The following is a 26,670-nucleotide window of genomic DNA, read 5'->3' on the forward strand; positions in this document are numbered from 1 at the left end:
TATGGGTATTGAGGATAACACAACTACTGACAGGGAGGGGACGGGATTCGTGAGTTTCAAGGTTATTATGCTGTGTATCTTTGTAGAGATCTAAACTCTCCGCAAAAACAAATCCTCTTTGAAGCATATTTGTGTGATTGAGGTCTGCTTATGTGACAAGGGCAACCTGGATACTGTATGTAGTGAGGATTTTGGTGGCCTGCTGGGAAGGTAGCTGCGTACTTGCTGTGTGTGTAAATGTGTGTGTGTGTGAATGTGTGTGTGTGGCTTAATTAAGGCATGGTTTAGTGGTGATGCACAAACAAAATCAAATGTTTAATGACAAAAAGTCATTGGAATAAATTTGTGCTTTTATTGCTTACAGGGAGGGGGGAGAACCCTACATGTCATATAAAAGCTAAATATGCAAGCCATAGTCCCTGAACCTCAGCTGCTGGGCCACCTGCAAAGCCATATTTAATGGCCAAGATTACAAAGAAGTGGCCTGAGGCCAACAATGGAGCATTGCTTTTGAACTCTGTCAACAGTCAGTTTATTCACTTTCCTCAAAGCGAAGCCTGTCTCCTGCCTGCTTGCTATTGTTAGCAGCTTTCTGGGTGTCTAGAACAAAGCAAATGACATATTTAAAATACTGTTCAGTTTATGTATATAAATTTGATAGGAGTTAGTTTTTGGCTGCCTAATTTGGTTTGGAGAGAGTATTTCTGTGGCTTTACTAAAGGGCCATCAATTTAACTCATTGCTGTTCATCAACTTCTGTAAATCTCATACAGCGTGGACTTGGGTTTGTCTTACAGGTAAGAGTCCTCAGCTTATGAATGAGTAGAGAAAACTGCCAATGTAAACCATTAAAATATTTTCTTGTTTATTTTTTCCCTTTATTGCTAGAAAATTCACCCTGAAAGAACACAGTCAGAGAAGCTGCTTGCTGTAAAAGAATTTGAATCACGTAAGTAAAAAAGGCTTGCAGGTAAACAGAGGCAGTTATCTATATTCATGATTTTCTTCCCCCTAGCCCCCCTCATCAAAACCTTTCAGAACATCCTACTCCTGTTGGAGAAAGGGAGTAAACAAAGAGAACTGTGGTTCCTCATTTTTTTGAAAATGCAGTGCTCTTACTTTCTTTCTGTTTTTTTTCTCTGTCGCTTGTGGGGTCTGTGAAACAAGGGTGAAAACCTAGACAGAATTCATTATGTAGCATACATCCATCTCATGGCTTTTCTGGTACTGTAATGTCTTTTGAGAATTGTAATGTTGTAAAATTAAAGTAGCTGGTATTTGTTACCAGGAGGCATAAAATCAGAGGCAGCACAGTTGCTTGATGGTGACAGTGACTAAGGGGCTAATTGCAGAACCCTCTGGACTGTGCTTCAGTATCTGTCACTGCCAGTCAAATCTGACATGTTATATATGATTGTGTTGAAATTCCATGTCCTAAATGCTCCAAAATAATCCAAGGAAGGAGATGAGGCAATATGTTGCTTTTAACTGGCAAGCTACTGTTTGTCTGGTGAGGCAGAGTTAGAAATTGAGCAACTAGGGGACTAGTAACCATGCTGGCTTAGTTTTCAGTTGTCTGTCATTTCTCTTTCTTCGTGCTGGAGGTATTATACAACAAGACAATAAGTTTGTATATTCACATTGCTCAGTCTGATGGCTTCCAACCCCCTTTATAAAATGCTGAATAAATGCAGTCATTGCTAGGACTTGAGGTAGCAGGGTAACCAGGCACAGTGAGATTACAGTCTTGCTTCCTGAACAAAAGCTCCTGTCACAGCTGTTGGGGCAACTGGGGAAATAAGAGGGGAAAATGCCAACATTTGACTTTGCCTAAGGCAAGGATAATTTTTACAGGTAGGTTAGTAGGATTGAGGTTGAGGATGGGTAAGTGCTGAAGTAATTTCTGTTTATACTTCTGCATTGCAGCTTGTTTTCAATAATTTATTAATTTGGGAGCTAAAAGGCTGAAATGTTTTTTTTTTCTGTTGCAGTGTCCCCCTTGTCCTCTAGGAGCCCTTGTTTTGTTTCTGTTTTTTTTAGTAAGAACTCCTGTTCCTTCTGCCTTATTGACTCTCCTCATCCTGCAGCACACCTTTGCCATGTTCAGCCGTTGCCTTATGCTTTGCAGGACCTTGCACGGGAGAGGAAAAGGCACCTGGCTGTCAGTTGGAAGCTCAGAATTTCTTATTTCTGATTTGTCCTAGTTCTCATCAAATTGTCCGATTCCATTTTTCTCAGCATTTTTTGTGATTTTCCTGTCATTTGCATCTGCTCTTACAAATCATTTCCCCCTTCTTCCACTGTTGTGCAGCCTTTTCTCTTCTTGCATGTTTTTCTCTCCACTATTATTTTGAGTTGGGAGAGGGGGAAACTGATGAGTTGCTGGCTCTCTTGGAGCAGGAGTGAGCTGGTGACAGTGCTGCTGTAAGAGAGAGGATTAGGAAAAAACTTTCCAACGCTGTGCTCTTGAGGAGGGAGAGGGGACCTGGAGTATATGATTAATCATCTGGCTTGCTCCCATGGACCAGGCAGGAAAAGGTTCAGTGACCACAGCTTTAGCTAGAGCATGTCATGGGCCCAAGGGTAAATCTCTGAACAAACCCATAAGGGAATACGCTTGGCAGGTGTGCCAGGACATTTCCATTGATGTTCCTGCTGTCTCCTGTTATTCTCAGGTATCTGCAGGTTAAACACACCTCTGTTGATAGTCACCTTCCAGCCCACGGAGACAGGGGCATTCTCAGGGACTGTTTGTTACTTCCTGAAGCAGGTGCCTGCAGTAGGTCAGATGGATTGCACTCCTGGGCACCTTCATGTTATCCTCCTCTTGCTACAAAGGGAACCCCTGGTGACTAGCCCCAGTGTTGCTGTCAACCTTTGTTAGGTCCCTGAGATACGTGGCCACAAATAGTTAGGGCTTCTGTGCTGGGAAAGACCATGTCTTTTAAAAGCAGGGATAAGCAGCCTTCCTTCACTGGAGTTTGGGCTGGTTGGTACTAATAAGGATTAGGTCCGTATGGGAAGTTACACTATGTAAAGCATATTTTAAGAAGCGTGGTGTTGAGTGTGACTTCATACCACAATAGATGGGACGAGGTAGCTCACAAGGTCGTGTTAGAAAGCTGGGGGTAGTTACCCACAGTTGATAGGCTTCTAGAGGGCCAGAGCCTGCTGGTCTGTTTGCTAGGGTTAACAAACACACTTTAAAGACTGTAAACCTCCCAATAAAGGGAAATTTCTTTCCAGTTACCTGCTAAAGTAAAGGTGTTAGAAAATGCTTTTTTAATCCTGCATGTTCTTGTAGCACATGTGTGGCTTTGGCAGAAGCCGCGTTACATTTACAGAGCAGACACTTCTTGCAGTACTGCCAAGTTCCTTGAGGGGTTTCTGTTTAAGTTTGGGCCTGTTCTAACCTAAGTCTAGCTGCAGTTCACAGGGTAGCGTTCCTGTTACTGAAATCAAATGTATTCTTTGTCCACAGACCTTGACAAACTAGACAATGAAAAGAGAGAGCTGATTGAGAACGACATTGCTGCTCTTCATCACTTTTACTCAAAGCACTTGGAGTACCCTGACAATGCTGCCCTTCTAGTTGTCTTTGCACAAGTAAGTTGGCTAGAACACAGCCTGCTTAGGTGAATGGTGCTGTAGGAGGTTAGCCTTTGTGAAAGGGGAAAACTATTAATGGCAATGGAAATGGTAGCTCTTTGCTTATCTCAGGGACAGCTGAGTGTGCTTGATGGAGAAGAACCACTTCCTTGAGCAGAAGTGGCTGGACGTGCCCCATTTCAATAGTGAGGGGAGAGACTTTCTATGAGGTGCTTCTTGAATGTTGAAGAAAAGGGGAAACAGCCTGTATTAGAACCTGTCAAAGTCAGGCTTCTTGTGGGCCAAGCATAGTGCAGCTATTGTTGGACTTACATGGAAGGCTGCTGGTCTGAGACCCTGCAGAGGCAAAATCCTTCATTCAGGCTTCAAACTTGTGGAAATCCTTGCTGGTCAGGTCATCACTGTGTTTGACCTTCACAGGGAGTAAAATTCAGAGAAGTAGAAAGAGCAGTCTGAAACTTTTATCTGGTGTGTGGCTTTTAAATGCAGTCAGGTAGTTTGGTCATCTGGAGAGATGAAGGAAAGGCAGGATGTCTTGTTAGATAACTTCTGAAATGTGTCACCTCTTTTTTCTCACCTGCTTTTCATACGCATCTAAATTGAACTTATTGTAGTGAATGGAATAACACCAGTGGAATACTGAAAGATCCATTTTCTTCTTTTTCCTCCTCTACTTCAAAATAACCTAATTTTAAACTTAAATGCCTGAGTAAAAAGTTCAGATTTTTTTGAGATGGGGGCAAATGTTGACTGCTGTGATGAAAGTTGAGATGGCAATACTCTGGTTGGTAGAGCTGGGCATCTACCAACAAGGAGGCACAGTTACTATTTCCTTAATACAGAGGTACTGTTATTCTGTAGGGGAGTGATTCTTTAGCCTCTTTAGCCTCTGCTCATCATCCACTTGTTTCTAATAATACATTTCCCTTAAAAGAAAAGTTTTTTCTTTTATGAAGACTTCACAATTTGTTTTTGTCAGAGGGGTACTTTAAAGACATCAGTACATCCAGTTTGTTGTGGTGTTTCTGAATATTTTTGTTAGAATATTGCCAGAATCCCCAAAGATTACGTTATTTTGGCTATAGTGGCTTTTGCTTTGTGTCCTCTCCTGGACCAGCTCCACCAGATCGTGATGCTTTAACTGACTTCTGCAAACCGCTGACTTCCAGATCTGACATTCCATCTGGTCTTCTCTGTAGATGTCTAAGGTCACCCTTAGGTGTCATCTTAAGCTCATCCTGATCATCAGACATCCATCTGCCACCGTGGATGTTGCAATTTTTTGAACTAGAATCTCCAAAGGTCATCTGGATGTTCATTAGAAATGTTTAACAGGATACAACCTTTTGAAGTTTTAGCTCCAGCATAAATCTTTCTAGAAGAAGGGGAGGCATGGCTGTACTTGATATCTACAAACATGTTTCCTAACTATTAGCTAACTTGACCTAAAACCAATAGTATGGGTCTGCTGCTACTCCTTTGCTTTGCTTCAGCACTTTCTCTGGCCTCGTGTTGTCTACTTTGCTCTTCCATTTGGCAGTCTTTCTCCCTGTGGCTCAGGACAGCCATTTGGGACTTGGATACCTGCTTTTTGTGGGCCTTGTCTGATGTCTCTTACGCAACACAGCTAAGGTGTAATTAATTGGTCCTTTTGAGTTGAGCAAAGATTTTTGTCCTAACCATCCTTGCTTTTCACTGCTGTCTTCCCCAGCTGTTGGTATCATTCTAGTCTCTCTTGTCCCTGTGGATCATTGCTGTCAAGACTGGCACACTTCCTCCTCAGTCTCACCTTGTCATCTCTTCAGTTTCTCTCTTGTCTCAGGTTCCAGAGACTCACCCTTTCCTTGAAGACCCTGCATAATTTTGTGCCTCCCTTTGCACATTCTCTTTTCCACCGTTGGGAAACAACCTCAAGCTCTATTTTTTTTTTTAATTACTATTATTTTTTACTGTTGTCTCTTTACTCCCTCTACATTGCCTTTTTTAGTTGTGCATTCATCTGGTGAAACCAGTGGTATCTCATCCCTTCTAATTCTTCCTCTTGTGTCATTTCTGGTATGATGCATTCAAGAAGTGGGCTGTTCTCTGCCTTAGTGGACGGGAGTTGATGATAACTCACTACATATTTTTAAATATTTCCCTGTGATTCAGAACCATCAAGCTGTTCTTCATGTCAGCCTTTGTAGCCTTATGTTCTTACTTGCTGTTGATATAATCTTTGCCTTCTATTGTTTTTGTATTCAGCAATTACATTTTGGTTTTGGTTCAGGTCCAGGTATGTTCATATATTGGCTAGTGCAGTAGCGTGCTCATCTTGAGAGACAGGGAGCCTTTGGATGCTATGTTGCTAAAAATAGCAGGATAAAGATCAAGCAAAGAATACTAGTGAGTGAATCCAAGAAGCAGGACGCTTTCCTTAATCATAAACCCATCCTGAACAGTTCATACCTGCGGAGTGGCTTTGGGAAGTATTTGTGTATTTCTGAAATCCAATCCAAGCTGCATGCCAGCTTGTGGGACATATCATTGTTGCTAGCATTGTCATCAGTTGTCATCAACTCTTACCCTTCCAGAACAGATACTTACCTTGGACTCGATTGACTGTTCCTGTGCCCATCATAGCTTCAGCCGGACTTGGCCACATGATCATGGTTGTTTTAGTGCTTTACTGGTGCTTCCACGAACATTTTGACGATTGTAGGGAGATGTTGTTGAATGCGGAGAGGATTCTGTTTGTTGGCACATATGTGACTTGCAGTGAAAGTGGAATAAAGTACTTGATTGAGGTGCATTTTGGTCACTTAAAGTCACACAAACCACATGAAACAAAGCTGAAACTCTTGTAAGATTCCCTTGAGTTTAGTGAGAATGAGATGGAGGTTTTAAAACCTGCTTGAATCTATTCTATAAGAAAGATTTGTGAACAAGTTCTTCTGATCCTGTGTCTGTTTAAATTACGAATACACTTCCTCTCATACTGTGTCCTTTTTCTGTCACCTCCTATTCTATGTCTTTATTAGGTTCAAGTCGTTTTCGCTGCCTTTGTTGTTCTTTATACGTGCTTTAGCTGTAGCTGGTATGTGCAGTCTTTGATGGCAGATGCCATTGTGGCCGGTCTCCGTAACATATGCTCCATCAAAGCTCTGTGCTGCCCCAGCCCGGCTGAGTTTGCTGCTGTTCATCCCCACATTGCTCCTTCCGTGTGTAGTTCTGTTTCAGCCCTTTGCTTGTCGTGGCCGAATGAAGTCTCTTTGCCCTGTCGATGTCAGGCTTTGTTTCATGTTTGCAGTGGTCTTGCTTTGTCTGACACTTCTGAGTGCTCTTTTCAAGCCCTGATTCTCTTGGCGGGCCTCCCAAGGAGCAGTCCACTAGATGTTGTGTCCTGAGCAGGTGCAAGTGTTGGACTGTCAGTTTTTTAGTGTCTTGCACATTCATTTGGGTATGGGCTTTGTCCTCACTTTTTGAGATGTGATATAGCTCCCTGGTGAGTACTGGTGAGGTGGAAAGAAAATCGTAAGTAAATTACTGCAATTGACTTTGAAGTATGAGAATGTGACATGTAAGTGTGGAATACTTAGCTGGCCAGAAGCTGATCTAGTCTCTTTCTGTTTAGGTTAACTGTAATGGCTTCACAATTGAAGATGAAGAACTCTCTCATTTGGGATCAGCCATATTTCCTGAGTAGGTTGATTTTAATATTTTTAAAAACAGAATCAACTTATTTAAAAACAAGGGGTTTTGCACATGTATGGAAGTAGATCGCTACTGAAAGAAATATAGTTAAACAATTTTTCTTTTTTAAAAAATACTTACAATTGGCTAATAAAATGTGGCAAATGATTTGCCACTTCCTTAAAAACCTGGTAATTTTGGCAAAACGGCACTTGTAATTTGTTTTGAAGTTTAGATTGCAAACTATATGCAGGTTGGTAAGAAGCAATTACTTCCCTGGCTGGCAGGTTCTGGACAGGGACATCGTGTAATGATCATAGTGAAATGAAAAGGATTGCAGGTCACTTGCTCTATTCACAACTTTCTGTTTTGACTGGGTATAATCCTTTACCTGGTGTTGTCAAACAGCATCCCTTCTACCTTTGTTCCTTGGCAAACAGTAAATCCCTTTCATAACTTCTTTGAGCCTCCTTGATGTGACAGTGGAAAAAATACATACAAGCTTCTTCGCTTTACAAATAACCTGCAGATGTTAAGTGTTAACTGCAGTTTGTGGACAGAGGAGCACATCTCTCTGTAAGGCTGAGGAACATCTCTTCCATTTAAGTCTGTCCTTCCCACTTAATGTTGTAGCAAAGGAGAATATTTTCTGCCCCTGTTCTTTGCAAACCCTGTACTTGAAAGTATTGTCACTGTCTGCTTAGGTTGACTTCCTTGTGAGGCATAGATGACTGGCAGTTTAGCTATGTCAAAGTAATCTGAAACTTACAGATGCCCGATCAAAGCAGGACCTGATTTTCTGAAGTGCTGCATACAGACAGTAGTATATGGTCCTTGCTTCACAGATTCTCCTTTGTCATGTAGATTTGTCTGAAGCCCATATCCCTGATCTACAGATTGGAAGTTAAGGCCTTGAAATGCCCAAGATCAGAGTCATGGTGGGGAGAGCATTAAACCAGGGTGTTCTGAAAACATGTCCAACACCATCCTTTGTTCAGAAATGCACAGCACGCAAGAGCCATATCTTTCCTATTAACAGTTATTCCTGTGAGGTAAAAAGACTGAAGAGACAATTGCTGTTTTGCTAGATTGGAAGAGAAAGAATTAAAATTATACAGTTTGTCTCAAATAAGCAGCAAATTGCACTTTCTCCAAGCTTGGTAATACGGGGGAGTACTTTTCTTTACCAGTTCACATTTTTGTGTAAGTCATGTGCTTGTATAACAGACAGATCTCTTCCCTCCCACTTCAAACAATGAGGCTGTTTACATTTGCACAGAAGTCAGCTAAAATTTTAATGCCCATCTTAAGTTGCGATGCAGCAAGCAAATTACTTTTGTTTTCCTGTATTTCCTTGTTTACTTTAGGCTAAATGTGTTTCTCTTTCCTTCTGCTCTGAGGAAGATAGTCTGTCTATCATAGATACCTAAATAGGATGTTGATAGTTAAGCTACATGAACGCCCCTGTCAGCTGTCCCATAGCACTGTAAGAATGGGAAAATAATAACTTCCCTAGTCCTGAAATAATAGGATTTAAAAATTGTAATGATACATTAGCACAGCCATTCTCCATCCATTAGAATAAATAACAGTACAACAGATTTTCCCAAGGTTACCTTCATGTTAAGCCTCAGAATAAAAACAGCTAACAGAGAGAGACTGAATCAATCTTTCAGAGTTAATTTGTTTTCTGAAGTGGTGCTTAACTTTTTGCCTGCTGCTGGTGGTGTGGGAAAAGGTTTACTTTTCTACTTTTACAGCGTTGCATTGATGAACCATAGCTGTTGCCCAAATGTGATTGTAACTTACAAGGGGACTTTGGCTGAAGTCAGAGCTGTTAAAGAGATTGAGCCTGGAGAGGAGGTAAATGCAGCGTGTTTGAATGTGCTTTGTATGCATGCATCCTGAAAGTAGGATCCATTCTGCTTGTCAGGATTCATTTCAGTTAGATGGCAATTTAATAACAGGGAGGAAGGATCTCTTGTTTCTCAGAGAAGGTAAGATGTTGCTTTGGAAAAGTTGGGTTTGCTCTGGAGGACTGATGTGATTCTTGGAGGTGGTATCCTATTTTGTACTAAAACAAGGGAAGAGCACCTGCAGCAGTCCTGTGTATCTGCCAGCCTCTGTCTCAGTTTACCCATCTGTGAAACGAGCCTGATGTTTGGCTGGTGCTTTGAAATTCCAAGATCAAAGCAAATTATTACTGCTATAGTAGTTCCCAGTGTAATAGCAACGTATTGAAATTGAAGCCAGAATAAACAAGGTAAATGGGTACAGATAAGTCCTTCGACTTCTGTTTGGGCAGAGCATCCACAAAACATGAGACTTGGTCGTATCACCTCAGCGGCGTTCGCTGGGAAGTCACAGAAGAATAAGAGTGTGTTTTTAAGTGGAGTGAAGCTGGACAGTGATTGATAAAATTCTGTGAAATTGAGTAAGGCTCTGGGTTTACTTTGAAACTTTCTCAATCAATTAATGAACTTGGCAGGGAGTCTTCAGCAGCAGAGCTGCTTTTTACTTTAAACAAAAGAAAAAAGATGTTAAACAGAGTTGAGGAGGATGTGCAAATACCTTCAGGGGATGAAGATCTGGAACAATCTCTCTGGGGAGGGAATTTGCATCGTTTCAGTGGCTCATTTGTTAATTTAGTAGGCAAGGTTAATGCTGATCAAAATAAGTTCAGATTTGATTTTGCTAACTCCTGCTGCTTTCTGAAGTAGTGATTCCATTCTGAAGAAGGGGAGAGAGGTTATTTTTGTGGATTATAGCTGTTCACCATTGTGAACAAAGTGAGTTTAGTTGTTGGAGCCAAGGTTGAATGACTTAGGTCAGCAACTTCTTTCTTTTTATGCCATTTACTATCGATGATTTGTCTGTGATGTTGGCAGTCACTGCAAATGCAGTTTGGTAATGGACAAGGACTGATCCTGGTTTTGGATTTTTACTGTGGAATCCCAGACGTTTTCAGCAATTTTTGGTAGGGCTTACTGTGAGAAGTAGAGATGGGGAGTATTTATCTTGCTTGGCATCTTCTTTTGATTGAGTTGTGTCTTAGAAGCTGCATCAGTTCTCCAGGACTTCTTGGTTTGTGCACGTTCACTTTTTTGGCAGTTAAGAATTTTATAGATGTGAGCTCATGGTTCTGCTTGGGCTCTGTGCAGTCTTACGGCCTGTGTCTCCATCTTCAGGATCCGCGTGGCCATTGCACTGGAACATTTTAAAAGCTTTTGCTGTAAATGTGGTTCCTGGATTTTGCATGCTTTGAAAACAGGGAAAGGAGGACAGGAGTGTGAAGGAAAGTGTGAGATCACACAGAGTAAGAAGAAGATGTACTGTATGTAATTACACATACGTTTTTCTTTAAAGAAGAAAGAAACCTTAAGCATAAAGACTGAGCAAAGCATTTAAAATAACTAAAAACGAGGAAATGGAACTAAAGCTGTTCCTTGGTCTGCAAAATGATCAACTGTGCTGTGCGTATGATGCTTCCTGGAGGAGGTCTCATTTTAAAAACAGAGCGTTAAAGGGAGTTGCAAGAGTTCTTTCCTGAAGATCATTGAAGTAGAGGAAAACTTAAGAATAGTGGATGTGAAGAGCCTGTAAAATGTTCAAAAGCAGGTTTTCTGTGCTTTGAAGTGTGGCTGCTGAAGTAAATCTGGCATTTTCCTAGAACTGGAGCACTGGGCCTCTCTTCAGAGATCTGAAGGTCTTGTCCTAAGTTTCTAAAGCTACTAGTGACTGCTATTGCTGCAATTTTTCATAGGTTTTCAAAAAGAAAAATTTGAGATCCTAGCCTCCAGAAAACCAGGCCACTGTAATTTATCCTATTATAATACCTGAAACTGTTATTTTACTGGTGAAAAGTAGGCATCTCTTTTTGTAGTCTTGACAGGAGCCTCAGATTGATGCTGTGATAGTTTCCTTGTCCACACCTGAATCTTGCTGTCCTGGGTTTAAGCCAATTTGAGGCAAATGCTGTAATGAGCAGGAAAGGAAACACTTCATTGTCAGGTTGCATTCACAAATGGCAACTCCTGGTGCTGCCAAGAGGCTTGGAATATGAGGGAACAGGCAGGTGATGTGGCTGCAGGTGCATGAATATGTGTAGTTGTCATACCACATATACCAGAACTAGTAGTGATAAATACGTCTAGTTACACTGCTTTTCACTGATGGCTATGTTTTTACCATATAGGTTTTTACCAGCTATATTGACCTGTTGTATCCCACAGAAGACAGAAATGACCGGTTAAGAGACTCATATTTCTTTAATTGTGATTGCAGGGAGTGCATTACAAAAGAAAAGGTAATAAAATTGGTGTGAAAAATGCTTCTGACTGCCAAGGCATCTAGCCAGGTCCTTAGATGTAATATTCTATCAGCTTTAATTACATTTTGGAAAGTAGAATAATGCAAGGTGGGGGGGAGGTTGCTTTTCTGACTAGAAGACTTTCTGATACTCATTCGTTCCACTGTAATCATGACACATCAGGAAATTTCCTTGTAAAGGCCTATTTAAAGTTGAGCTACAAAGCAAAGCTGAAAACTGTTATAAGTAGATAATTACACTGTCTATGTTACCTGGCCAAAAGAATTTTGCGCAGACTGAATTTTTTTCTAACTGCATGTTTTATACCAACTCCCAGTGAGTGAATCTTGCTTGGGGCATTTTTGGGGACCTGTTCTGGGATAGAGTCCTGCCTGCTGCAGTTCCCGCCTGGGACATCTCAGTCAGTTCTAGATGAGGTTCCATGACATTGCTGGATGATTTGGAGATCGAGTCTGTGAAACTGGCATTCCTGCAACGGCATCATACCAGTCTTCTCACGGACAGGGTGGTCCCGTGCCACAGGCCCTTGTGATGTGCAGGCCAGATTTATGTTCATTAGACATCACCTGGTGCCCTTCAAAGGGCAAAGGCAGACATGCAGACAGTGTTCTTTAAAACAAGGTGAAAAGCACTTATGGGTCAGAAAAAAGGTACCCAAACCCAACAGATAAAGAAATAAATGTACCTGTCCTACCATTTGGACTTCCTTTACTGGAGGTCCTAGAAGAATTGAGCTTTGGTGTATCTCATCTGTCATTCCAAGCAAGATCAGTCTGGCTGGCATAATCTGATCCTTAAGTCCCAGATCATTCTCCCCTCCCCCCCCGCCCCCCATTTTCAGAAAGGTTTCCTTTTAGGAGCTACTTCCCAAGCTGACCAGACAGCCATCTCCTTCCTCTAAATGGCGTCATCTTTTGTAACTTTTTTTCCAAATAGTACCCAATATTCTTGTTTGAGGCCATTCTGTTGACGTTGTAGTTGTGTTTTCCCCATGGTTACCTAGATAATTTTGCCACTGAGTTTAATGGAGCCAGGATTTCATCTGTGATTTCCAATAAACGTGCTCTTGGAATCACCTGCCACTCAGCCTCACTCAGCTCTGGAAAGAGTCCGCTATTGTCCTCTCAACTGGCAGATGAAATAATAAAGGAAAAAGGAATCTAGCAACAACATGAGGCTTAAAGAGCAAAAGATTGTCTTCACATTGCAGCTGACTCTTCATGAAGTAGCAAGTTAGACAGAAAGATAAGAGTAGGTGGGAGTTGTCCAGCAGAAGTAACAAATTATGTGGAAATGCGGTTTTGTCTGTAGATGTGAAGGATCCTTTTCAGCATTTAATATCATCTCGTTTTCCACTGAGTTATCACTTGGTGTTAGGCCTAAGGTATTTGGGCTTTTCTAGTCTTTAAATTATATTTGTTTTAATCCCTAATCTCTTGGAAGCAGTGAAATTTCCTATGTAAAACTGCTTTCATCACAAAATCGAAAAGCTCTTGGATCTTTCAAAAGAAGGGGGACCTCATGAAAGTAGAGAATGGCAGATGAACTGGAAGGAGCAAAGGATTCTAGGATTCCCAGCCAAGGCTTTAGAGAAGAATTGCAGGTGCACATTCTGCCTTTGTTTTTACATTCTTTGAAGAGCTTAAGTCTCCATCTGTGTCTTTTTATTAGAGTAATTTTGTGTAGCAGGTGCACCTTTATTTGTGGGGCTTGGAACCTGCATTTGTAATGTCCATTGTGTTTCCTCCAGGATAAAGAGAAACTGGAAATTTGCAAGCTGAATGATCCTCCTTCAGCAGAGACGGTACAGGACATGATCAGATATGCCAGGAACGTGATTGAGGAATTCAGAAGAGCCAAACACTACAAATATATCCTTTGTCTCACCCTGACCCCACTGGCTTGGTGTGTGACCTAAAAATCTTACCTGCTGGATTGCTTCAGAAGTACTTGCAGGAGAAATACTATGACCATTCGAAGTTAAACTTAACTCTGTCCTCTCTGTGTCTGGAGAGCTGTCCCTGGAGGCAGGGGGCATTGTAACATTGGAGGTGTTGTGGGACTGAAACCCCGTGTTTGTTCCTTCCTGTGCAGCGCTCAGTTTCTGGGAGTGCAGCACGTGGCTGTCTGCACAAGGGCAAGCCAGGGACGGGGCTGAGCACAGCTATGTGCTCCTCTGTCTGCTGTAACACTGCCCCGTTTTGAGAGGCTGCGTGTGAGGCTGCAGCTATCGCTGATGGTTATGAGCCCGCCTCTTGTAACCGTGGTACGATGCAGACAAAAATGCAAGATTTGTTGGGCCAGAAGCAGACCAGGCTATCTCATGCCTGATTCAGTGCCCTCTGCCCGGGGAATTTCACTCCCCCTTCTGACACGTTGCTGGTGTGGTGCTGACTCAGGAAAGCTGCTTTTTTTTGTTGTCTTTTAAATCTGAAAGCTTTTTTTTTTTTTTTTTTTTACAATATCTGAGTAGGAGAGGGTATAATCTTGTGAGCAGAATGCCTCTGTGTATAGAATACCTCTCAGAGTAGTTCTGCGGTTGTAGCATAGATGCTTTGATGCTACTTGAGGGAAAAGAGGACTTCTCAGAACCATTCTGAACAAGTTTGACTCTTCTTTGGCATTACCAGGTAGCTGTCTAACGAGAGGCCATCTATTTTTTGGGTTCCTTGACTTCTTCATACCTCCTGGTGAATTACTGGAGATCTGTGAACTCAGCCTGGACAAGATGGGCGCAGTGTTTGCAGACAGTAATGTTTATATGTTACATATGATGTACCAAGCCATGGGTGTCTGTCTCTACATGCAGGACTGGGAAGGTGCACTGCGTTATGGGCAAAAAATTATCAGACCATACAGGTAAATATGAGACTATTTTTATTTTTTTTTAGTGCTCTAATTCAGTAATCTGAGTAATTGGGACAAGTTTGGGCAGAGATCATTTCTCTCGGTACGTATTGTATAAACACGCTACCCATGACATCACTACTCAAAAAGGAATGTTTAAATCCTGGGACAGATTTTGTTACTTTCAAAACGTGGTCTGCAATATATAGCAAAAGGCTACTCTGAAATCCTTGCTTTGAGTTCTCAAAGTGTGCACCACCTTGGGTACTGTGCTAGTTCTGCATAGCTACATAAATACTGTTTTGGTTTTTTTTTTAAAAAAATCGTAATACTTTATATTAAAGAAGAGCTTCGAATTGCATCTGCAGTCAATATTTTGTAGAAGGTCATGGAGGCAAAGGCCGCTGTTGCTTTCGGCCTCCCGCCCGCTCCCAGTCCTTGCCTGGCCGGTGCCCCCGGTCGCAGGGGAGCAGAGCCGTGTCCCCGGGCCGGTGCTGAGCAGCAGAGGGAGCTGGAGGTGAGCTCAGCTGGGTGCTGCCCTGCGCTGCCTGCCCTGGTGGCCCTCAGCTCCGCTGCCCCAGAGCTGGAGGGGTGGGAGAATGTGCAGGCTGAAGCCCCATGTGGGGCAAGGCAGCACGCAGCCTCTGCGGGAAAGAACTAGTACTCTCTCCCATAATTTTTTCTGTGTTTCTACAGTAGCAATTTCGTTCCTTACAGCCAGCCAGTTATGCACTGCCATGAATCTCCCAAGCAGGTTCTCATCTTGAGAAGTGACTTTCTTGCCAGCTGGGGGGAGCGCACGTAAAGCTCTCCCTTTGGAGCAGGTGCCAACGTAAAGTCACAGATCACTTGGCAGAGAGCAGCGATACAAAGAAGGAGCCAACATTCCACCCCTGGGGGCTCAGTACTATTTATCTTCCCTGGGACTTGCCCAGCTCCTCTGGCTCCGAGCCTGGCATTCCAGGTCAGCTCTGCTGAACCAGGCTCTGCTAGCTCCGTGTGTGCGAGTACGGAGTGGCGTGTGTGCTGTACACGCTGCAGAGGGCCCCTTGCTTTCCACTAGAGACCGTCTATTGTGGAATAGGCAGAGTTACCTCTGTGCCTGTAGGGTGGCTCCAAAAACTTGTAACAATGCTGTCTCTTGCTGCAGCTGGCTAGATTAAAACTGGTGGCAGAAAGTCATTGCCATCTGACAGCTGTTCAGGGGCATATGGTGGTTTCAGTTCAATTCCCAATTGACAGGCGTCCCCATCCCAGACACAATTGGCACTGACTCCTGGCAGCCATGGCAGAGGGGATGAGCGGTGAATGGGCAGGGGCAGCTTCTTGCCCCCTGAGAGGGGGACGGGGGCTGGGAAAATGCTATGAAACTGCCAGGTTTGATAAAGCTGAATTTCTTTCTCTCTTGCAGTAAACATTATCCCTCCTACTCACTGAATGTTTCCTCCATGTGGCTGAAATTAGGGAGACTGTATATGGCACTGGAGAACAGAACGGCTGGAGTTAAAGCCCTGAAGAGGGTATTTATTTCCTGGTTTCTTCATTAAGAATCCCAGTTCAGGCATGGGATCATTGAAACACTCTGTGCTTCTCTGTCAGCAAGCCTGGCGTGGTAGGAAACGCACTGTGTGTTAATATATTTGGTTACTGGACTTTTGGCTCAGTTCCAGTTTTCCCAAAGATGCAGTGCAGGTCTGTTCTCGCAGGGAAGGGGTCTCCTGCCTTTCCATGGTGAACTCTACTGCGGCAGCTGGAGTGAGAATTATGCTTAAACATTTGCTATACATTCTTCACTGAGCTAGAGCTGTACTAGTGTAAATGAAGCCGAACTCTTAGCTTCTCCTCCCTTGCTAGGTAAGGACGGAAAAAATGCTTGGCTCTTTCAAAGGGCACATCGTGTTTCATTGAAGTCTGTGATTTCTATATCCAAGTTAAACTAGGCATGCTTTTTGGTGGTTATTTGTTGCGGAACCAATTGATTTTTAAATAGCTGAAGGGAATTCAGTGCATCTGGTAATGCTGAAATTGGCAAATACAGCATTTGGTTTGACGTTTTTCTTCACCCCTTTTTATTAGTCTGTTCTTTATTCTTTAGTTTTTTATTCTTCTGTTTCGTTATTAGTCTGTAACACAGTTCTTGACCTTCTCCATGTGTTGTGGTTGGATATAAGTTTATTTTAGTTTCTTAAGCATCAGTGACTACTGTGGCATATAATGACTTGGTGTGGAATGTCGCATTTTTTTGGTTTTTTTTTTTTCTTCCTTTTTAGATGCTGGCAAGTTTTTAGCCAGCAATAACAAAGCCATCCAGCAAGATACTACAAGAATATATGCTCTAAAATTTAACTGTTACCTAGTTTAAAATTAGCATAGGTTTTCCTTCGCTGTGGTGTTAAGCTTTGACTAAAACTGGGATTTGTGCCAGTAGGAACACGGGATGGGGGGTTGAGAACTGTAGGTAGATTTGTTGGCATAGTTAGCTTCCTAACACAAACATTTTCTAATGACTCACTTCCAAAAGCTGCCTACAGGAACTGCCCAGAGTTATCCCAGCCCCTGATGTTTGGGATTTAGTGGAAAAACAAAAGCATTGTTCTTTGTCAGTTTGCGAGCAGCTTGTCCAGAGGGCCCTCCTTTCTGCTTTGGGCAGGAGGGGAACGGAGTCATTTCTCACTGCTGCCGAGGTGGACCAAAAGGCTCTTGTTGTCCTGACTTAAACATGAGAGCTTAATTCCATAAAGGTTTCCTGAGGAGAAAATGACTAAATGTTCTGAGGGCTAGGCTGTTGCAATTCCTTGCTTTATCTTAGCACTGTGGTCTTTAAATATTCTCAGACTTACTCTGAACTTGCTTCTTTCAGTCCTGTCTGCTGCTGTCTTTTACCACATCTGTTTGGGGCCGCTGCTGTCCTTCTCTCAAGTGGGAATCTTGCCTCTGCACCCACTCTGCAACGTGGTTTGGGCAGTGGCAGGGAAGTGCAAGTCAGGAGGTTTGGCTGCCTAAACATTCACTCTTGGGACCAGAACAGGCTGTAGGTGAAAGGCATGGCAGCAGCCGTCCAAATCTGACAAGATCTTGCTTTTGCCTCGGCGGCTGCCTAAGCAATGGCTTCCTTCGTAAAGCGTTGGCAGCCCCTGGAACCGGTGGAGGGTTTTCAGAATCGGGTCTGACAGTCCTTCCGCAATAGGCCTGCCCGTCAGTCTGCCAGCAGAAGCAGGAATTGCTGGGAACAGAGCTCCCTCTGATCCTGGTTCAGTCCTCTGCCAGAACATTACCCATCCCACTCGCAGTTTTCTGTCCTGGAGCTGGTTGCATTCAAAGTAGTTTTGTCAGGAATATTTTGAAAGGTGCTTTGGGATCCTGTAAGATGAAAGATGTATTCTCTGAATGTAAAACCTTTATTACTTAGTTTTGAATTTCATTTTATTTCCTACTGGGTTTATGACTACAAGGGGACAAAAAGTAGCTAGAGGTGTCAGACTGTTTCAAACCTCTAAAGAGAGTATTTATAGCCTGGTGTTATATATGAATCAATTGTGTGAATATTTTTTTCTTTTCATAGGCAATTGCTATCATGGAAGTAGCACACGGGAAGGATCATCCATACATTTCAGAGATCAAAAAGGAATTAGAGGGCCACTGAGCCTTTGAATCTATGCAATCCTTCAAACCTTTATTTAAAAAGCCCTGTTATGGAAACCTTCAGGAGCGCTTTGAAAAACGGTAGAGTATGAACACAGCTCTGTCCTATAATTGGAATGACAAACACACTTAGGCCTTGCAAAATGTTCCGAGCTTTCAACACATCTACAACTGCCTTTTTTCTTTTTTTTTTCTTTTTTTTGAGGAAGCATTCATGGTTTCTTAAAGGTTATGCCTTCTGACAGCTCACGTGCAAAAGTGGCCATTTTTTTCTTCATGGGTTTTAATGTGTATCTTATTTGTGTCAAGTAAATAAAGTGTTCTTGACCCCTCTTGATTGCACTTACACACTTACATGGGTGCAGTAGTTCTGCCAAATGTTTCATTTAATCTGACAAATTAAGTAGCAAAAGCTGTACTTGTTGTTGTTGTTGTTGTGGTTTAGTATCCAATTCCCCTTTTCACAAATCATTTTTGTTTGCAGTGACTTAGCTGAGAGAAGGGGTGACGAGGGTGATGAATTCTGCGCATTGTGCAGGAAAGCCACCATCATTCCCTCGGGCAGTTAATCTGCAGGCCCAGCGCTGCTCCGGGTAGGTGGGGATCGGGGGATTCGTCCCTGTACGGACCTAGAGCTCGGCATGTTTCATACAGAGAACACTGGCACCTACCTCAGAGCTGGAAGGCTTGCACTAGGCATGAGTTGTGCAACTGCTGGCTTTTTAATCCCCTTTAAAAATTTATTGCAGAACAGAGCTGTTATTTCCTTATAGCTGTACCTTTGACTCCAGTGGATTAAAACTATTCTATTAATACATTAGCAATTGCTTTTAATAGAGGAACAGGAGCATTTTCTGAGGAAAAAAATTGAAGACAGCTTTTTCTGGCCATATGTAAGAGCAGAGGTTGGTTTTTTTTTTTCCTCCGTTTAGCTGAATGACAGGAGATTGCTTTTAAGGATTGGGAAGAGGAGGGAGAGCGTGGCTGTGATGCTGGAAGTACAAAGTTGGAATATGTTGCACAGTAAAACTCCATGACCATTCCTTACTGCTTTCACAGCTTATGAAGTATGATGACAGAGAGAGAACGCATTGCTATTAAGAACTTCATCTTATTTTCTTTCCTGTAAGCGCTGCTCTGAAAATAAAACTGGTGGAGAACAAGGGTTTGTCAGCTCATTTTGCTGAAAGCTTTCATTGCTCTCTAGCCAGCAATTGTTGCTGGAGTACATAGAACTGCACCAGATCTTACGATTCCGGAAGGCCGGGGCCACTTAGCTACAGCCAAGCCCAGGAAGAGAGTACCAGCCGACTACTTTTATCCTAACATCTATCATGTCAAGTAAACCCACAGCCAGAGAACTAGCACCTTCCCTTCAGGAAGCCTGGCCAGAGCCCAGATTATACTTTGGGACTGAAGAATGGGATCGGTTTACCACGAGCACCAGTAGGAGACTTGCCTGCATGAAACTTGGATGACAGGTTACAGAAGGTTCTTCAGCGCTCACTGTGGCCCCGGCTGTGCCTGTCAGTTTAACATGGGAAAGTAATACAAGCACAGTAGGTGTAAATGCAAAACCTTAAGCTGGTACCGGAAAGAACACAAGCATAGTTTTCCTTGAAAAAAAAATGGTTTATTGTATACTGTGAGTATGAAGGACAGCCTTACCAAAAACACTTAGTGAGTGAAGACATTCTCGTATTTGCAAAAGCATATAAGAAACTATTTACACAAAGGCAGTGAAAGGGGTAAAAAATTATTGCAGTCAATTAATGCTGAATAAACTTTATAAAAAGAGAAAGTAAAGAAACAGTGCAAAAATACTGTCAAAAGTAATCAGTTCTATACACAAGATAAAACTGACAAGCATAAGCTTATGTACTGATATGAATAATACATTAGAATATAAAATAGCATGCATAGATTTTTTTTTTAAAGGCTTTCAATAGCATAGAATAGTTCTGCCATTCAGCCCTAACAGGAGGGAGTGGGGGGCAGGAAGGGCACATAACTGATGTCTCATTTCTCCACAAAATGCGTACATACCATGAGGTGGGGGGATTCAAATCACTGTTTTGTTCCAAACTCTCGTGTACAGAATTACAGAACAAATAAAACAGGAAATAACAAAATACTGAAGTAAAACAGGACAGTAAAATCCAGTGGCATAAACATGTTATTTCATTTAACATATATCCCACACAGTTATATATGGGAATATTACAGTCATCTGCATGTGTAAACTTCTTTCCTTTGTAAAATAACCAAAGAAAGGTACTTTACTAATGAGGAAAATGTTTTCTGTATGGAGCAATCTCAACAGGATAAACATTGTATTAACAGTGTTTCTGGCACTAAGGATTTTTTCTTTTAAAGACAGAGTAGCAGCAAGAAAATACTTCTGTTTAACATACACAAAAAGGAAGTTCTTGTAAATGTAGTATATAATTAAGTTGTGGAACCTACCAACACAGGACATTGTGAAGGCCAGAGGGATAAATGGGTTCTAAAGACAAGGTGATGAGATTCACAGAGGATGGATCCATCAGCAGTTTTTCAACACGGGCAGGATGTAACTGTTGCCTTAGGAAGGCCCTGAAGGACTGGTTGCCAGGTGTGCTGGAGGGGCCGATCACCCTCTTCCAGACACAGTCGTGATTCTCCCTGAGGTGTCAGCTACCAGCTGCGGGAAGCCACTGCCTTTTATTCCTGCCTGCCTAATTCGGGAACACTGCCCCTGAAATAGCTGGAGCTGAGTGTCCAAAACACTGAGTCCTTACCCAGGTGATTTGAAAGAGTAAAACTACTAAGGACTATATTCATTTCAGGGATCAGCAGAAGTATGAATCTTTCCCTTGCTGTTAAAGAGTGCTGGGATCCTCCAGTGAAAGCTGCTATTTTATTGCTGACTTCCAGTAGCCTTCCAAAGGCAAAGTCCTGCTGTTGTAGCATGTGGGAAACTCACTGAGAGTGCACATAAAGCACAGGCAACAAAACTTGAAAGAAACGCCAGCCAAAAAATATTTGGCTGAGAGGAACCAAGGGAACTGTAGCCTCAAAGACTAAAAAGATAGTCTAGAAGACTTAAAAGATACTCTAATAAATACTGATATTTTTGACCTGCGTGCTAAATGTTTTGTTTCACAACCTGATGCAGTTTAACTGTGGTTAAGACCTCCATCTTCTGTTGTTTGCCCAGCAGCCCAGGCAGTCAGCTGTTACCTTCCTGAAATCGCAGTCCCTGCAAGCTGAGGCTGCATGCAGCTGCATGTATGACATCCTCCTCTCCAAAGACTAAGCTGGCATCTGTAGTTCCCATAGCACCACGTTCTACAAGAAAACCTCTCTACAAGAAAACCTCTCTACGAGGCGAAGAATGACCTGGGGCGATTGCCTTTGGGGTTTATAGACTTGTAACCTTTTCTCTTGTTGGCATCAAAACCCTTCTCCAAACTCCGCATGACTTGGATATACAGCAGCAGATTTATATCCAGTTTTGTAGAGGGGTGATCAAATGACGTTTTCATGCAGTGCAGCGCTTCCCTTTCAAGGTCAGTTCTGGTACTTGCTCCTTCAGTACAATGCATCCTTTATTTCACGCGCTGGATGCCACCCTAGCTCTCTGGATGTAAAGCATTCTTAACAAGAACTGCTACAGCAGGTACCGGCCATCTTGATGCGTCCACTTTCTGAGCACAGCATTCACAAACTGTTCGCAAGACTGACAACAGCCAGTTCAGTCTCCACCTCACCCCAGGAGACCGGTGGGAAGTCAGCGGGGTGGAATGCAGCATGGGCAGTAGCTCTGAACTTTCCCCATCGATGTGTGCTCCATCCAGGCACGAGATTGCCCATCAGCACTTATTTTAGGGTCGCTTGTGGGCTACGCAGACATAGCAGGTATTGGATCAAAAAATAATGTGTTAGTTTAAAATGACCATCTCATGAGACTTACTCATTCTTTTCCAACTTATTTTTTTTCCTATTTGCATTTCTGTCTGTTTACAAGAAAGTATTTTTTTTAAAAAAAAAAAGCTCTTGAAATCATGCAAATAATATTTGTGGCTAACTGATATAAGTAAGTGGAACAAATGGGCTGCGATGTACTTTTTATACGGACTACGTTAGCAGTTGATTGAGTAAGTTCTCACAGATGATGTCTCCTGCCAGCTGCAACCAGTTTAGGGAAGAGGCATTTCTGGTAAGGCTGAGTATTTAGGGTCCCTATATACCTGTAGAGGAGAAAGTTTGTGGGACAAGCTTCATCCTTCCTCAGGTAGTCAAAGGACAAGAGGTGCGAAGGTAGGCCTGGGGAGGAGCTGGAAGGAGTAGGAGCTGAGCAGCTGATCTCCACCGTCCTCCAGTGCAGCAGCGGGGGGCAGGAGCAGGATGCCCACAGCTCGGAGCAGCGCCAGAACGCGGCTGTCATCTCGCCCATCCCTGGTCAGACAGTGTTGAGCGTCAAGTGGTCAGACCGTAACTCTAACCAAGAATTGGATGCCAGCAACCTGAATACTACCATTGCTAAGAGTTCAAGGAACAAAATAAAAAAAAAGGGGGGGGGGGGTGGTGTTAAATACAGATGAAGAGTGCACAAAAAGGAAAATATACACAAGGGATTCCCAAGTCAGACTTAACTCATCCACTCCGAGTTCTCTCTTAGAAGGAGCGAGGGAGGACAGGATAAATGTGCCAGACTGCACGGTGGGCGCCTCGGGCTAAGACTGCTTGTGTCAGACCCTTAAAGCTCCATTCATTTCCCGTTGGTGGCATCTTTGCGAGATTTTTCAATCCAGACTTTATTCCAAATGGATGAAACAGGTCTCTTAGAACCTACCGTCATGCTTTGATGTTTTTTAAAAAAAACCGCAACCAACATGCAAGACAACATACAGCAACTCCAAACTGTCCTCCTTTTCTGCTTAAGGACTCTGCCATTAAAGTCTGCAAGACGGAAACTAAACAGTACTGTTGCTTTAAGTCTCATGCTTTCATTCCTGCTATGACTAATAAAATTGGATGCAAAAATGCATTTTCCTGTCACTCCCTAAAGGTTAGGAAATACTGCCCAAGCAATTTTGGCCTGATAAAACTACAACAGGTTCAAAGTCAGAAGGTTCAGGTTTTGCCCTACAAAACTGTATCACATTGCAATCATAAAACATCAGCATGCTGAGGTTTGGTTGCAAGCTGGAGTGGAAAAGAACCTCTGAAGACGTGCACCAGCCCAGCTCACTCACAGTATTAGCCGATCTACTCAAGATAAAATCTAGCAGGAAAAAATACATAGAAGTCAGATGAAAAGAAAAGTTTAAAATTGCCATTCTTTGACAACGAAAGGGAAAAAGTGAGTCACATTGGCCTCCAAACCAGCCACGTTAGGAGTTAATTGGAAATGACTGTTTACTACATGGCCACTTACTTGGCTCATTAATAGGCACTGACTTAATTTGGAAAGGACTTTTGATGCCATTTTATAATTAGTATTTTTCTAAGACACCTACGATGCATCTTTGCATAAAAAAACCCATTTGCTTAATTTTCTTCCTTTCAAACAGAGCTCTTTATATTCTCCTACGCAATAACTTTCCTGGGCTCCCTGTAGAAACAGAGGTATACGTTCAGCCAAGAAGAACTGAATAATAAGACAGAGGAACAGATTCTTTTCCCTCCTGATTTTCAACTTCTCACATCCAAGTGGAGCAATGGGACTTGACAGCTCGGAGTTCAAACTTAATTCATCATTAGGAAATTACTCAAAAAGTTATAACGAGATAACTAATTTAATACACTTTGCTTCAAGGTTTATTCCTTGGCTTGTTTCCCAGATACAAAGCATCTCTGTGTAATTATCATGCAGATGCTGCTGAAAAGACTTTAAATGGTTGCTGCTAATTTAGTAAGAGATATGTTGGCAGTGGCAGAAGAAATTAGAGGAAAGCTGAAGTTGACTGAAAACTCAACTGATCCTTAAAAGGAACATGGTCAAGATATTAACAGCTACATAACTCCTCAGCATTTGTTGGTAGCTAGAAGTCTCCACCAGAATCCTTGTCACCTCGTTCGGCCTGTATTGCAGAGCACCAAAACAGCACAGCGCAGTTTTAATTTAAGACACATCCTGGTACAGAGCCTTAGCTTAAGCTCCCGCTGATTTTAGGGAAAGGTAGGTGTGTCGGTCCCTTCGGTGCTGAAGTTGGGAGTGCTTGTAGGCGTAGGCCTCTGTACGTTGACCAGGGGTTCAGAGGCAGGGATGCAATGGAAAAGCAGTGATGGGACTAAGAGATTAAATTTAACCTGGGAGAGGATTACCAAGAAAGACATTTTCATCATGGCAGAGTAACTGCGTTGCATCCCATGCCCCGAGAGGCTGTGAAATCTCCACCCTTGGGAGATTTCTTAAACTGGATCCTGGGCAAGCCTGCCCAAGTTTAAAGTTCGCTGTGGGGTGAGCAGGGCTGGGACCGGAGACCTCCAAGGCTCCTCTCCTGATCCATTCTCCAGCAATCGGACAGGACTGCTGAGTCGGAGAGTGTTGGACTGCTCGGGGACGGTGGCAGCATGCAGAGGTGGGAAAGAGGAGTCAGCATGAGGAGGGGGGCGACCTCAGTGCAGGAACTTTCCATCTCTTACACCAGAAATAAGCGTAAGAGTCCCACCACAACTTACTAAAGCTTTTTTTTTTTTTCCCTTTCTATATTTTTTATAAATGCAGTTGCTATCACTTCTAAATAGCTTTAAGTAAATGCTTCCATGCACACGCTGCAAGATAATCCATAACACTATTTACTCCAGTGAAATAAACAGTTTAGAGAAGGGGATATGCACTGCCTTGTGCAGAACAGCCAGACAATGCTGCGGCAGAGGATGAGGAAGAGGGAGGAGGAGAGCACTAACTGCTGACATACAGGACACGGGGATTTTTCCTTAGCTCTGTCACAGATTTCATTGTTGGCTATGGGCAAGTCAGTTAAGAATCTGTGCCCTAGTTACGTAGTGGAGGAGGTCTGTTTCCCTTTTCTGTTCGGGTTGTAAACTTCAGGCAAGAACTGTTTCTCCTTTATGTATTCATACAACATCCTCCTAATCCTAACTGGAATCCCAAACACTACCAGGATAAAATAGTAATAATAAATAGGAGGGAGAATCCGAAGTGACTAGACCAAGAAAAGAGATGATCTGTGCAATTTAATACAAAAACACCCTAACAAAATGGGGTTTGCCAATACAGAATGAAAGACTGCTCCAGATTTTTCTTAAACCACGAGGCACTGACGGGAAGAATCAAGAAAGACTCTGAGCTAAAGCTCTCAAGGGTCACTATTTGGAGATCTCCGATATGGAGGAAAGACCATGTCAATCATTTTGACAAAGCTGAAATGACTAGAAGGTAAAATGATTACAGTGCTGATGACAACAGTTCACATGTGAAACTAAGGCAACTGGAGATGCCCAACTTAAATGAGATTCCTTTTCTACAGGAGGTGAGCCTCAAGGCAATCAAGCTTTCAGTGTAATTCAGGAGAAGGTGCTTGATTTGAGCAGGGCTTTTTTCAGTTGCATTTAGTTGAAATTCCTGTGCTGTTCAACCCACAACCACCACAGTTACCAGAAAGACCCGTTCACCGACCTCAGCCTGCTGCTCTGGGTCACCGCACCTCACGCTGCACTGCTGCGACTCCTCTGAATCCCTTCAAGGACTGCAGACAGTAGCAAAGGCCTCATTTAAAAGCTCTGATAGTGCCTTTTTCAAGGACTACTCTAAAACCGTAATTCTTGTGAAATTTGAACAGTTCAGCACCCAAAACTCTGTGCCCTCACAACGGCCTGTGTTTGAGCCCTCTGTAACGTGCCCTGCTGCATGTGCAGAGCCTCAGGTCTCCGTGCTCCAGGACTCTGTTCCCTCAGCTTCCACTTGTACAGAGCTGTAGCTGACATCGAGCAGGTCCTGTTTTTACCACAGAAGCCACATACCTGGGTCCAAAGTGTTCTTACATGAGAAAAAGCCCACTGCCAAATAACTGTTCATTTCAGAAGCTGCGCAGCAAAACAAAAGCCAGTAAACTACCTTTACAAAGGAATGCTTTCCTTATGGACATGTTACAATGCAGACCAGTCATGTCAAATGTGGTTCAATTTGAAGGTCACTGTAAGTTTTACACGTTATTAAAGTAATTCACAAGTTATTCCAAGAAAAAATAAATTATATGTTGTATAAAATAATCCATGGGAGACTCTAGTAAAGAATAATTCCTTACTTTCAAGACAACTTTAAAATGTGCAGCATATGCACACAGTGTTGTCAAGGCAGTTCCCCTTGTTCATCAGTAAGGTTCAGTCAGATCCATAAAGCTGGGTCTGGGATGTTTGAAAAGATTAAATAAGTCTGGAGTTTTGCAGGAACTGGATGAGCACTTGATAGACAAACTTGTACTGGGCTATGGTCTGGATCATAAACATTCTCTGCTCCCGCAGGTGTCTCAGCATCATAGGAACATCCACTTTCTGTAACGTAAAGGGAACAAAAACCAACCCATAAGTATGTCGGTTCATTAAATCAGTCATCTCAA

At 42.7% G+C, this 26,670-nt stretch overlaps 2 protein-coding genes across 6 annotated transcripts in view; one reads left to right on the forward strand and one right to left on the reverse strand.

Annotated features, from left to right (window-relative positions):
• SMYD2 (SET and MYND domain containing 2) overlaps positions 1 to 21,219 on the forward strand; it is a 32,880-nt gene extending 11,661 nt beyond the window's left edge. The window contains exons 4-13 of one of the 5 annotated variants that reach the window (XR_005106953.1): positions 889 to 949; positions 3,482 to 3,606; positions 7,223 to 7,290; positions 9,042 to 9,144; positions 11,477 to 11,587; positions 13,362 to 13,482; positions 14,296 to 14,470; positions 15,870 to 15,978; positions 18,021 to 18,181; positions 18,585 to 21,219. Coding sequence is in view for 4 of the 5 variants with exons in the window: in XM_037405311.1 (XP_037261208.1) it covers positions 889 to 949; positions 3,482 to 3,606; positions 7,223 to 7,290; positions 9,042 to 9,144; positions 11,477 to 11,587; positions 13,362 to 13,482; positions 14,296 to 14,470; positions 15,870 to 15,978; positions 18,021 to 18,101 (954 nt within the window). In the remaining variant the exon portion in view is untranslated. Of the gene's footprint in view, positions 1 to 888; positions 950 to 3,481; positions 3,607 to 7,222; positions 7,291 to 9,041; positions 9,145 to 11,476; positions 11,588 to 13,361; positions 13,483 to 14,295; positions 14,471 to 15,869; positions 15,979 to 18,020 lie in introns of all 5 variants that reach the window. The other 4 variants (XM_037405311.1, XM_037405314.1, XM_037405312.1 and 1 more) reach the window with 4 other exon arrangements.
• PTPN14 (protein tyrosine phosphatase non-receptor type 14) overlaps positions 18,295 to 26,670 on the reverse strand; it is a 121,523-nt gene continuing 113,147 nt past the window's right edge. Inside the window, exon 19 of the mRNA XM_037405310.1 lies at positions 18,295 to 26,605. Within this exon, the coding sequence (XP_037261207.1) occupies positions 26,477 to 26,605 (129 nt within the window). The 3' untranslated portion in view covers positions 18,295 to 26,476. The remainder of the gene's footprint in view (positions 26,606 to 26,670) is intronic.

This window comes from Falco rusticolus, chromosome 12, assembly GCF_015220075.1.
Source record: "Falco rusticolus isolate bFalRus1 chromosome 12, bFalRus1.pri, whole genome shotgun sequence".
Taxonomy (NCBI): domain Eukaryota; kingdom Metazoa; phylum Chordata; class Aves; order Falconiformes; family Falconidae; genus Falco; species Falco rusticolus.